This window comes from Haliaeetus leucocephalus, unplaced genomic scaffold, assembly GCF_000737465.1.
Source record: "Haliaeetus leucocephalus isolate CR32 unplaced genomic scaffold, Haliaeetus_leucocephalus-4.0 Scaffold751, whole genome shotgun sequence".
Lineage (NCBI taxonomy): Eukaryota > Metazoa > Chordata > Aves > Accipitriformes > Accipitridae > Haliaeetus > Haliaeetus leucocephalus.
This window is the reverse complement of record NW_010973187.1, coordinates 19,214,986-19,227,028: the sequence shown is the minus strand read 5'-3', so window position 1 is coordinate 19,227,028 and position 12,043 is coordinate 19,214,986. Positions and strand designations below refer to the sequence as shown.

Genomic DNA, 12,043 nt, shown 5'->3' with positions numbered 1-12,043 from the left:
AAGGTGAAGGTGCAGCTGAGGTGTTGGGAAGCACCATATGGGTTTGTGTTTGGGTTAAGTGTAGCCGTTTTGGAAAGCAAACCAGAGCGTGGGGCAGCCAGTGCTCCCCGCATGCGTCCCCATCTCCTCGGCTCACCGCCCTGTCTGGTGGCCCCCTGCTTCCCAAACTGACCCACCCTTTCAAAATCCCGTCCTCCAACTGGTGATAAAACCACCCCTGATAAAACCCCACTGACGGGGAGGGCCCAGGGCACATGGTTAGCTCTTGGACCCAGCTGACCTGTTGTGACCAGTGTGTGGACCTTGTGGCAGGTGGTGGACAGGAGCTGCAGAGCCCAGGGAGCCTTGGCCGGAGTCGTAGACCTGTGACCTTGTCCTGGCTTTGAACCTCATTCCAACCATCCAGGTCTTGAGGCCGCCTGGCCCCGCTTCTTCTAAGTGTGTGGCTTGATGGCAACTGCATCCAGTTTTTGGACCCCTGGCACCAAAAAGACCTGGAGCAAGAACCGATGGAGGCCACTGAGAGGAACAGGAGGATGCATCCCATGATGGGATGCTGAGGGAGATGGGCTGGTTTAGCCTGGACATGAGACAGCTTTGTGGCGGGGGGGACCTAACAGGGACCCTTCCATCCCTATGAAGAGGTTATTGAGAAAATGGAGCCAAACTCTTCGCCACAAAGCGTGATGGGAGAGACAATGACACCAGCTGAAACAAGAGACAGCCAGGCTGGACATAGGAAAATGCTTTTCCACCAGGAGGACAGTCCAACAGTGGGACACTTCGCCCAGAGGGGCTGTGCAGCCTTCATCCTTGGAGGACTCCAAGACCCAACGTGGAGGGACCTAGTCTGGCCCCAGAGGTGACCTTGCTTCTTCCAGCAGGTCAGATACAGACCTCCTGCAGTCCCTTCCCACCTCAACTACCCCATGATCCTGCCTCAGCGAGCACCTCTACGCTGGCACGACTGGCCAGGACCAGCTCACCAACATCACTGGTTCCGCATTATGAAACCGTAATGGATCCCCCAACTGCGGCACCTTCCCCATGGCTTTCCCTGCTGTCGGTGCAACTGGAAAGATGACCTGGTTTTAATGGGAAAAAAAACACAGATAGAAGATGTCTGCTAAAATACTGACCGAGATGATGTCTGCTGGCCTGGGAACCCAGCCCGGGAACCTGGAGCATCCTTGACAAGCGCGGGCAGGAGCTCAGGTGCATCGTAGATAAGCGTACAACAAAGACGCTGCTATAACCCGCGGAACAAAGACGCTGCTATAACCTGCGGAACAAAGAAACCACTATAACGAACTGACCTCCTAAGACAGCAGAAGTCAGCACCAGCTGCTCCAGTAGCTGCTGTCCTGCTCCCGTTCATGTACCTACACTAAAGACATAAAAATAACTGGCTTTCTACCCCAAAACGAGCCCCTCTTTCTCTCTCTCCGAGCATTACCCCCAGGTGAACGTCCCTGTGCTACCCCTTGGACCTTCACCGGGGATGCCTGGATCCGGGCTCCGTGATGCCCAGCATCTTTGAAGTGAGACTTCATCCATTGTCAACTGGCCCTGCTCCTGGGAGCGGTTTGATGAACGGCACTGGTAATAATTTGAATGATATATTTTGAATTTTTTATATATATACCTATGTGTGTGCATCTAAGTAATTAATTGTAAATATATATGTTTATATGCTTGCTTTTCTGCTAGTAATTTTGTAGTAACTTGTAATATACACTTGCTTTACTAGTAGTAGTCTGTAATAAAGAAATTAATGGAAACAAAGGCCGTGTCCTTGTGTACTATGGGGTCCTATGACCCCACCATCGCCACCGTGGGTTGGGTGGTGACTGTGACCGTGACACCTCCTCGCACCAAGCCGGGTGCATGGGCACGCATCCTCCCTGGCTGCCTGCGGCAGGACCTGAGCGGTGAGGAAGACGTTATCGGATCCTCCCTAATTTGGCTGCTCTTTTATTGACTTCGCCAAATAAAGCAAACATTTGGGTTCCTGGGAGCCGTTCCTGGCTAATCTGTTTGTTGCTGCTGGCTCCGTGGGGACGGCAGATGTGGCCTTGGTGAGAAGGTCCGCGAGCGCCCCCGGAGCACTATATAGGGGGCTATATATGCCCTCGGGGGCTGAGGTTTGTCTACGTCCACTCACCATGAAGATCCTCCTGGTCTTTGCCACCCTCGTGGCAGCCGCCTGCGGCGAGCAGCTTTTTGTGGGGTGAGTCCTGCTGAAAGCAAGGGGTGGTGGGGCACCCTGGATGGGGATGGGGACCAGGGTGAGGGATGCCTGGCCTCATCCACCTTCCTTTGGGATCAACAAGAAGGGTGACATCCCGAAGGAGGGAAATCCATCAGCTTTTGCTGCATGGACACCAGGAAAAATGTGGGGTTTTTTACCCCGGCTTTGCAGGGAGGTTTTGAGCGCCCTCCTGGCCACCGCAGTGGGTAGAAATTAGGGGATGCTAAATCCCGAGAGCATCACCCCAAGCTGTTCCAGGGGAAGGACTGAACTGGGATGGGAAAACCTTGCTGCTGGGGAAGGAGAGTGTCTCCTTCTTTGCTGGGGGCTGTATCCATCCCTGGGGGAGCCCAGCCAGGCTGGAGCAGAGGCTATGCTAGGAAATAGCTAACATAGAGGTAGGTATAGAGAGAACATATCCATATGTTAGATATTTACTAACATTTTGGGAGCTCTCATGATCGACAGAAGGGTGGAGACTGCCTCAGGCTCTCTGACACTTGCTGTTTTTCCCTATTGTGGCTATTCTGAACCTGCATTTTTCACTCTCGACACCAAACGTCCAGCAACTGATGCACTTTCCAACCTGTCGAGCCGGTGTAGACCTTTCACAGTCTCCACCCAGCCCACGATGGGGCCATGTCAGTGCTGGAGGCTCAGGTCCTTTCCCCCTGCTCCTGAGATCCCTCCTGCGTGTGCTGATGGCTCTGCCTCCCTGCAGGGACCAGGTCCTCCGCATCACGGCCAGCAACGAGGAGCAGATCGCCCTGCTCAGGGCGCTGGGTGAGCAGGCAGACCTGCAGGTGAGCTGCGATGTGATCCCGAGCATCCCCTGGTGTAAAACAGAGACCCTGGTGACATCCAAAGCTCCCTCCTTCTTTTGAGCTCACATTCAATTTTCCTTCCCGTTTTGGATACTTATAATTTATGACTATATAAATATAATATTTAGCTTGGGGAACTTTGAGCTCAGCCCCTCCTGTTTCAGACAAAGTGGGAACACCCCGGCCACTGCAGCATTGTCGTACCCAGGCTGAGTATTCAGGTCTAAAAAGCCATTGCATTTTTTTTGGCTTGAATTACAGCGTGACTCCCCTCCTGCTGCGTTTTCCCCGGTGTGTTTGGGGGGGGGGGGGGGGTAAATCCCGGTGAACAATTTGAGCAGCAGGAGAGATTTGGGTGGTGGGGAACAGCATCTGCATCGCAAAGCTGATGTAAGGAGATAGGTCTATCAAATTAAAGAGCGAAACCAGCACACGGCAACCCCGGTGTCTCATTGTGTCTGCTCAAATCACAAAACCTCATCATTCAAAGGGATGTTTACAGCCAACATGTAACTTGGGCTGAAACATGTTTCTGTAGAAGATCCATTGATTGAGGCAAATGATTGACCCTGACCCATTCTGGTACCTATGTGTCCCCCAAAATTTGTCCAAAGACCTTTTTAAATCCTTCAATGGAAACTTTTATGAGACCCTTTTTGGTGCTGGGGAGCTCAGGGGAGGAGCACCAGCACGGGATGGGGCTGAGCTCTCTCCTCTCCTCCACACCAGGTTGACTTTTGGCTTGACCCCACCAGCCCTGGACACCCAGCTGACCTGCGGGTGCCCTTTCCCAGCCTCCAAGCAGTCAAAATCTTCCTGGAGACCAATAGCATTTCCTACAGCATCATGATCAAGGACGTACAGGTAAGGGCCGCGGTGGGGAGCTGGATGAGCTCCTGCAGCTCAGTCCCAAGAAAGGGTCCAAAAAGTTGGAAACTATGAGGAGACAGAAGAAAAAAACCCAACCACCTGCTCCTTCCAGCCTGTTTGATGTTGTGGTTTTTTGGTTGGTTTTTTTTTTCCCTCCTAAACAGGAATTAGTGGATGAGGAAAATAGAGCCATGATGAAGTCTAGGAGGATAGAGAGAAGCACCCGCACATTTGATTTTGCCTCCTACCACACGATAGATGAGGTACTTTGCTCTGCAGAGCATTCGTTTCATCTTGCTAGGGTCTTGCTCAGCCCGTGGCATGGTTGCATCCATGTGGTGACATTTGTGGTGGCAGGTGAGACCCCCCTGGGACATGCCTGTTCTCCTTGGGTGGAGGTTTTAGCTGAGCTGAGAGACTGGAGATCCCTCCACGTGCAGTGTGGCCTCTCCTGGCATCTCCCCACCTCACTGGAAGACATCTTCAGCTTCATTTTGGGGGGGTCAAACCCTGTGCTTGGAGCCCAGTGGGTGGCTGACAGAGGCTATTATGGTGTTGGGGGATCTCAGAGCTTTCCTCCCCCACCCTGTTCATCTGCTTTTGCAAAAACCTTTGCGATGTGCACCTCCCTGCTCACCTGGAGGTCCAAGTACCTGGTCTTCTCCAGGGGAGCTCTGCATGTTGCATCTGGGACCAGATACCCTAAAAACCAAAAGGAAAGCCAGGGTGAGCCTCGTGACGCAGCAGCTCCTCCTTTCAGATCTACGACTGGATGGACATGCTGGTAGATGATCATCCCAGCCTTGTTAGCAAGATCCAGATCGGGCAGAGCTACGAGAAAAGACCCTTGTACGTGCTGAAGGTGGGTACCGGGGACACCCTCACCTTGCCCAGCCCTGGGAGGGCACAGGGGGGAAATCCCCCCCCCCCCCCGTACAGTTCAGCACCGGGGGATCGAATCGGCCGGCCATCTGGCTGGACACCGGCATCCACTCGCGGGAATGGATCACGCAAGCCACCGGCGTCTGGACGGCCAACAAGGTAACCATGTGCCCTGGGACCCCAATTCTTACCCCAGCCCTTCTTTAACACCTCCCCGAGGGGCACCAAGGCAGCTCCTGCTCTCCTCCCCACGCAGATCGCTGAGGAATACGGCCGGGACCCCTCCATCACTGCCATCCTGGACAGCATGGACATCTTCTTCGAGATCGTCACCAACCCTGATGGCTATGCCTTCACCCACAGCTCCGTGAGTGCAGGGACAACTTCTCCCAGCTCTTGTCTCTGGCAACTGTGGCTGGCTGCAGTTTTTGGGTGGGGAGGGATGTTCTTTCCCATGTGGCACGGTGAGTGGGTAGAGGTGGTTTCCTCCCATCCCTGGAGATGCTTGGGCAGGAGGGTGGTATCTGTGCCTCCAAAGAGGTGGGATTCACATCCCTGTGATGGTCTTGCCCCCATCTGCTCCTAGAACCGCATGTGGCGCAAGACGAGGTCCATCAATGCCGGCTCCCACTGCGTTGGCGTGGACCCCAACCGAAACTGGGATGCAGGCTTTGGAGGTGAGAGCCGGGCCACCAGGTCGCCGTGCTGGGTATCGCTCGTGCCTCAAAGCATCGAAGCTTTCTGCTAGAGGGGAGAAACCTGGGGGCTAGAAACCCTTCTCCAGGGCAGCCTCTCTACATGGTGCCTCCTCCGCCATGCCCCAGGTGCCGGCTCCAGCAGCAACCCCTGCTCCGAGACCTACCGCGGCCCTTACCCCCACTCTGAGAGCGAAGTGAAAGCCATCGTGGACTTCATCCGCGGCCACGGGAACGTGAAATCGGTCATCTCCATCCACAGCTACTCCCAGATGCTGCTTTTCCCCTACGGCTACAAGAGAGCACCCGCGCCCGACCACCAGGAACTGGTGAGATGGCCCCAAAATGGAGACACGGGGCTGTGAGCATCAGCCTTGCTGGAAAAGTCAGGTCGGATCATCCCAGGACCCTCCCTGCTCCTCTCATTAGATGCAACCTGCACATTGAAGCCCGTTACCTGGTTCTTAGAGGGAGGGCAATTGCAAGATGTACCCCCCCATCCATCAAAAATTAAGGGTGTCTTGGGGAAAAGCAAGAGCAGAAGGGGTGGGAAATGATGCTGGGCTCTAGACCTCACTGCCCTGGGGTTTCCACTGTTCTAGGGTCTTGGTCCACCAGGTCTCACCACTTTTGGGCTCTCCTTTGCAGAATGAACTGGCTAAAAAGGCGGTGAACGACTTGGCCGCCGTGTATGGGACGAAATACACCTACGGCAGCATCGTGGACACCATCTGTAAGTGCCCCTTCCTCATCCCACAGTGTTGTGTCCACCACGACTGCTCAACGTTGGGGTCACATCTCTCCTCCTCTCCCCGCAGACTTGGCAGACGGGACCACCATCGACTGGGCCTACGACAACGGGGTGAAATATTCCTTCACCTTCGAGCTGAGGGACACGGGACACTACGGCTTCCTCCTGCCCAGCACCCAGATCATCCCCACCGCTACCGAGACCTGGCCGGCGCTGCTGGACATCATGACCCACGTCCTGGAGCATCCGTACTAAAGCTGGCGCCTTCCACGGCGTCCCCCCATCTCAATAAATAATCTTGGAGACTCTTTATGGTTTAGAGCTGGCGCCTTTATTTTTTCGTGCTAGACTTCCAAAAAAGGGTGAAAAAGATTCCCAGCCCTGCAGGTGTTTATTCCCCCCCTCATCCTTTGGGACCAACAGCCCTGAAGGACCTGGGAGGATATGGGTGTTTTTTTGGGCAACCAAACCCAAATTTGTGGGTTTTTGGACAGCACTGCTCCATCTTCCCTTCCCTGGGGGCTGTGAGGAGGGACACTGGGCACCCTCAGGGCCGTCGCTGGGTGCAAAGTGCTTTCTGGCATTTGCTTTTTTATTTTTGCCACTTGGGATGACCGTCACCCACTCCGACCTCTGTCCTGTGCCAAACTTTAAACCAATTTCCCTGCCGCCACCACCATGGCCATGGTTTGGGTATCCAGCTCACCGAGTCCCCCATGCAAAAATCTGCATCTCGCACTTTCCCCACCCAAATTTATCTTTTTCCTCCCCCCAGCCGGCACTGTGGGCAGTGGGATTTTTGGCACCTCCCCACCTTTTGCCTTGCTGGTGGGTGACTCGCCGACAGCTCCGGCCGGTTCCCAGGATGGGTTTGGCCGGGACTGGGAGGGTGGACAGCAGGGCTGTGGTGCCCAACCTTGCCCGGTGCCAGACGGAGCCTTCCCACAGCCCTGGGAAAGGGGACAGCTGGGGGTGGGCGGCCGCCGATGGGATTTAAGAGATCCCGGTGTGCCGTCGGGACGTGGAACGGGCACTTTCGGCTGACGATGAGGGCCCTCGTGCTGCTGGCTGCCCTGGTGGCAGCAGCTGCTGGCACCGAGACTTTTGTTGGGTAGGGGGTCCGGCTGGCGGTGCGGGGGGGGCTGGCTGGGATGGGGACGGTGGCACCCATCCGGGCAGAAGAAACTGATTCATCCCCGAGGGGACACGGACACCCCCTGGGAAAAGACTCAGTGCAGATCCCCAGGGTGAGGGGATGGATGGGGTGGGGGGGGCTAGGCTGGACCCACGGGGGGCCAGAGCTTGGTCCTGCGCCCCCCCAGCACCCCCTGACCCCGCAGGCACCAGGTGCTGCGCATCGTCCCCACCAGCGACGAGGAGCTGCAGAAGGTGCAGGAGCTGCAGGACCTCGAGGAGCTGCAGGTACCGGGTGCAATGGCAGGGGTGGCTTTTGGGGAGACCCCCCCCCTCAGCTCGTGTCCCTTGCTTTGCACCCCCCCCAAATCACGCTGTAGAGTAGGGATGGGGCTGGGAGGGGGGGGCTGGATGTGGGATGATGGGGACCAGCTGGTGAAAAGCAAGACAGAGGATGGTGCAGGGCGGCGGGGGGCAGCCTGAGGTGGGATCTGACCCCCCCCATCTCACTTTCTCCGCCTCCAGCTGGATTTCTGGCTGGCACCCCGCGGCCCTGGGTACCCGGTCGATGTCCGCGTGCCCTTCCCCAGCCTGCAGCCCCTCAAAGCCCACCTGGAGGCCAACGGCGTCTCCTACTCCATCATGATCGAGGACGTGCAGGTCAGCGGTGGCAGAGGGGAGGCGGGTGAGACGCAGGGTCTCAGCCCGGCGGGGAACGAGGTCTCATCCTGCTCCTTGTCCCCCAGGCACTGGTGGATGATGAGCGGACAGAGATGCTTCGTGGCCGCCGTCGGCTGCCGCTCTCCACCAACACCTTTGACTATGCCACCTACCATAACCTGGACGAGGTGAGAAAGCACGAGATTCGGGGCATTTTGGGGTGAAAAACCGCATCCTGGAATTGCTCTTGCAAAGCCCTTTGCTCCACATGCAGCAAGGGCAGGGGGTGAGCTGGGAGTGACCCCCCCCCGAACGCTCTCCCCCAGATCTACGCCTTCATGGACCTGCTGGTGGCTGAAAACCCCAACCTGGTCAGCAAGCTCGAGATCGGCCGGTCGACGGAGAACCGCCCCATTTATGTGCTCAAGGTGAGGATTTGGGGTTTGTGGGGTGACCGGAGGGGGAGCGGGGCCAGGGCCAAAGCCAACCCTCCCCTTTCTGCTCCTCCAGTTCAGCAAAGGGGGTCCAAACCGCCCGGCCGTCTGGATCGACACCGGCATCCACTCCCGCGAATGGGTGACGCAGGCCAGCGGTGTCTGGTTCGCCAAGAAGGTATGGGCACCTCCTGGTCACGTCTTACGTTCCCAAAGGGCCAAAAGGTCCTGCAGCCACCATGGATGCCAGGTGGCCAACCCCACAGAGAGGATGATGCCCCAGCAGCGCCAGGGAGCCCCAAATTGCTGTCTTCTCTAGATTGTCCTGGATCATGAGAATGATGAAGGTCTGGCCTCCATCCTGGACACGATGGACATCTTCCTGGAGATCGTCACCAACCCGGATGGCTTTGCCTTCACCCAAACCCAGGTACCGCCCCGGCTTTCCTCTTCCTGGCTCCTACAGCCATGCTGGATGGGGCTGAGGAACAGGATTGGGGTGCTGCATATCGAGGCCCCCGAAAGGTCAAAGCCTCCTTGTCCACGTTTCCACGGGATGGGAAGGGGACCACCATGACCCATTAGCCTCCTCAGATGTCAGACCCCTCGTCTGCTTGAGGCTGGTGGAGCATCGGCCCTGGACGCCAGCTGAGATGGCTCTGCCCTTCCAGAATCGCATGTGGCGCAAGACCAGGTCCAAGCATTCAGGCTCCAATTGCATCGGCGTGGACCCCAACCGCAACTGGGATGCAGGTTTTGGAGGTCAGAGCTCTCCCATTCACCCTGCCGGGGGTTTCTACCCTCCGGGTGGAGGCTCTGAGGTCATTTCTGGCTCAGAAAGATCCACTGATGTCCCCTGGGGAAGGGATGGGATTTGCTCTCTGTGGCAGAGACGTGGCTTTGGGCTCTACCAGGGCTTTGATGTCCCCTAGTGACCAGCATGGTGGGGACCACAAATGAAAGCCATCAAACAAATGTGTAGGAGGAGCCCCAAAAGTTCTTCACTGGCCACCAAGCAGCTGAGGGGTGGGAAAAGCTCTTAGGCTTGGAAATGGAAAAGGCCCTTTGTCCTTGTGACTTTCTGAGCTACCCAACTGCCACCAAAGCCACCAAACACCCACACTGTGTTTTCACTGTCCTCCACAGGGCCCGGAGCCAGCAAAAATCCATGCTCAGAGACGTACCATGGACCTTACGCCAACTCGGAGCCTGAGGTGAAGGCCATCGTGGACTTTGTGAAGAACCACGGGAACATCAAGGCTTTCATCTCCATCCACAGCTACTCCCAGCTCCTGCTCTACCCCTACGGCTACACCAGCACCCCAGTGCCTGACCAGAAGGAACTGGTAGGGTTGACACAGAGGTCTGAAGGGGGCTGGGATGATGCGAGGCTGTTTTCCTCCTCCAAGGAGGGGCAACCTCCATCCTGCACTGCGAAGGGGCCATTGGCGAGCCAGGAAGAAGCCCTGGCTCCTCTGCCAGTCCCCGGGGACTCCCATTAAACTTTGGCATCCTTTTTGCCTGTGGCACGAGCATAAAATCTCTTCTGCAGGCTGGATCCCGCAGGCTTTTCCCTTCTTTGGCTCATCTTTCTCCCTTCTGTGTATTCCCAGCACCAGGTTTCTCAGAAGGCGGTCACAGCTCTGTCTTCTCTCTACGGCACTAAATACAAGTATGGCAGCATCATCACCACCATCTGTAAGTAACGGGGGGCAGTAGTGGTTCCCCCAAAATAAACCAAAATCATCACTCGCACCTCAGCTTAGACAAAAGGTCCCGTGAAATACCCGTACGATGCAGAGCAACTAACGTTTTGCATCCTTCCCGTTGTTTCCCCACTCAGATCAAGCGAGTGGAGGAACCATTGACTGGACGTACAATCAGGGCATTAAGTACTCCTTCACCTTCGAGCTGCGGGACACGGGGCGCTACGGCTTCCTGCTCCCTGCCAAACAGATCGTCCCGACCGCCCAGGAGACATGGCTGGCGCTGAAAGTCATCATGCTGCACGCGCGGGACCATCTCTACTAACTGGGATCGCGGGGCTGAGTGGAGGTTGGATTAGCTGTGGAAGGAAAAGAAAGCAAGAAATAAATGTAAAGAATGATGAGAAATGCCTTTTGTTGTTTTTCCCTGTTTCAAAATAACGTTGAAAAGCTTTTTTGGAGACTGACTCGGCACTCCTGTGGGTGCACGTGGCGGCAGCCACCATAAACAGCATGCGCTGGCCCAGCGGCCCAAAAAGGGGATGAAAAGGGCATGAAAATAGTGGGACACAAAAGAAAGGAAGGTTCTTGTTTTCCCTCTGCTCCGGCAGAGGATGGAAGGGGAAGAGGTTCAGTTTGACATTTACTGGGCAAGCAGAGACCTCGGACACTGCAGCTGTGTGGGCAGGAGGGGTGCCCACCTTCCCCAGCCCTGCCAGGGGCTGGGGCAGCTCTGGGACATGAGGCAATGGGGTTATTAGCTCAATTTATTCTGTGTATTTTTGGGGTTGAACACCAACTTGCAGCACTGGTAGAACGTTCCCTCCTCACTCGCTGCAATCCCATGGGCAGGGGGAGCCAAGCCCCTGCCCAATCCCAGCTTCTGCAGGCACCGCTCCACGCTCTCCATTAGCTCTCAAAGCTCAAACTGAAAAGAAGGACTCAACCATATGTTATAATTTACTTTTTATTAAGTTAAACAATTAAAACTCCCAGACTCTATAGAGTTTGACTCTATCTTCCAAACAATATGAAGTCAAGAGTCCAAAACCACATAAATCCATCAAGACAGGAAAGTACATTCAGTTCTTCCTTTGATGCCCTGAATTTGGAGGACCTCAAACAGTTCGGACTAGATTTGTCCATCTGTTTCAGAAGGATGTTTTCATGCAGCCCAGAGTAGAGCAGCCAGGGATTTCAGATCTCCCACAGCTGGATAGCAAAATCAGGACATAAGCAGACACACATGATCCCTATTCTCATCTCCATTTTCAGACAAATGCATTTTATACGCTTCCAAGTGCTCACAGAGCTGAAATACCTCCTACTCACACACCGGTGCGACCCGGCATGCTGTACTGGTCCCTGTCTTTCAAGCACATAATAAATGGCTCTTACCTCTCTTGTGCACATTCAGCTAAACCAATCAGGTAGTATCATTTTTCAGGCAACCGGCCTAGGCAAGCTACCAACTGAATTATGCAGGACATACTGCTTCATTCAATGTTTTTATTTCACGATGACATAAAAATAGAGGTGCTGTACAGGAAGGAGTAGCGGACTCAGGACATCAAGATCAGACTATGCAGCAGTATGAGCCACGTTATACTCCAATGTTCAAAGCTAAATGTGGTATTCCTGCAATGCTTCAATACCAAACTCCTTTGAAAGCTTTATTTAACTTTTAGTTATTTTATTAGGCCACCTAAAATCATCGCCACTCAGTAACTAAAGCCCCAAGAGGTCAGCCAGCTTCCCAAGGCTGCGAGTGAAGAAGAGTGCGGACAAGAACCAGGTCCCTGCAGCTCCTGCTTTGGGCTCAGACCATTTAAGTAA

The 12,043-nt window shown here is 55.1% G+C and overlaps 2 protein-coding genes across 2 annotated transcripts; both read left to right on the top strand.

The window, feature by feature from the left end:
* The first annotated feature begins 2,165 nt into the window (after positions 1 to 2,165).
* Positions 2,166 to 6,528, top strand: LOC104840246 (carboxypeptidase A1-like). The gene is made up of 11 exons (XM_010581062.1): positions 2,166 to 2,230; positions 2,973 to 3,054; positions 3,805 to 3,939; positions 4,110 to 4,208; positions 4,706 to 4,807; positions 4,885 to 4,986; positions 5,084 to 5,194; positions 5,414 to 5,504; positions 5,652 to 5,851; positions 6,171 to 6,255; positions 6,341 to 6,528. Exons 1-11 carry the CDS (start codon positions 2,166 to 2,168, stop codon positions 6,526 to 6,528), a joined length of 1,260 nt encoding a protein of 419 aa, XP_010579364.1.
* Positions 6,529 to 7,319: 791 nt separating this feature from the next.
* Positions 7,320 to 10,532, top strand: LOC104840245 (carboxypeptidase A1-like). The gene is made up of 11 exons (XM_010581061.1): positions 7,320 to 7,384; positions 7,614 to 7,695; positions 7,933 to 8,067; positions 8,154 to 8,255; positions 8,394 to 8,495; positions 8,578 to 8,679; positions 8,821 to 8,931; positions 9,173 to 9,263; positions 9,648 to 9,847; positions 10,115 to 10,199; positions 10,345 to 10,532. Exons 1-11 carry the CDS (start codon positions 7,320 to 7,322, stop codon positions 10,530 to 10,532), a joined length of 1,263 nt encoding a protein of 420 aa, XP_010579363.1.
* Positions 10,533 to 12,043: the final 1,511 nt, after the last annotated feature.

What these genes read in the sequence shown, in the direction of transcription:
- LOC104840246 (XM_010581062.1), top strand. Translation starts at nt 2,166, where the DNA reads ATGAAGATCCTCCTGGTCTTTGCCACCCTCGTGGCAGCCGCCTGCGGC. An exon ending in CGCCCGACCACCAGGAACTG is followed by an intron (nt 5,852 to 6,170) that starts GTGAGATGGCCC and finishes TCTCCTTTGCAG; the next exon opens with AATGAACTGGCTAAAAAGGC. An exon ending in CAGCATCGTGGACACCATCT is followed by an intron (nt 6,256 to 6,340) that starts GTAAGTGCCCCT and finishes CTCTCCCCGCAG; the next exon opens with ACTTGGCAGACGGGACCACC.
- LOC104840245 (XM_010581061.1), top strand. Translation starts at nt 7,320, where the DNA reads ATGAGGGCCCTCGTGCTGCTGGCTGCCCTGGTGGCAGCAGCTGCTGGC. An exon ending in CCTACCATAACCTGGACGAG is followed by an intron (nt 8,256 to 8,393) that starts GTGAGAAAGCAC and finishes GCTCTCCCCCAG; the next exon opens with ATCTACGCCTTCATGGACCT. An exon ending in TGCCTGACCAGAAGGAACTG is followed by an intron (nt 9,848 to 10,114) that starts GTAGGGTTGACA and finishes GTGTATTCCCAG; the next exon opens with CACCAGGTTTCTCAGAAGGC.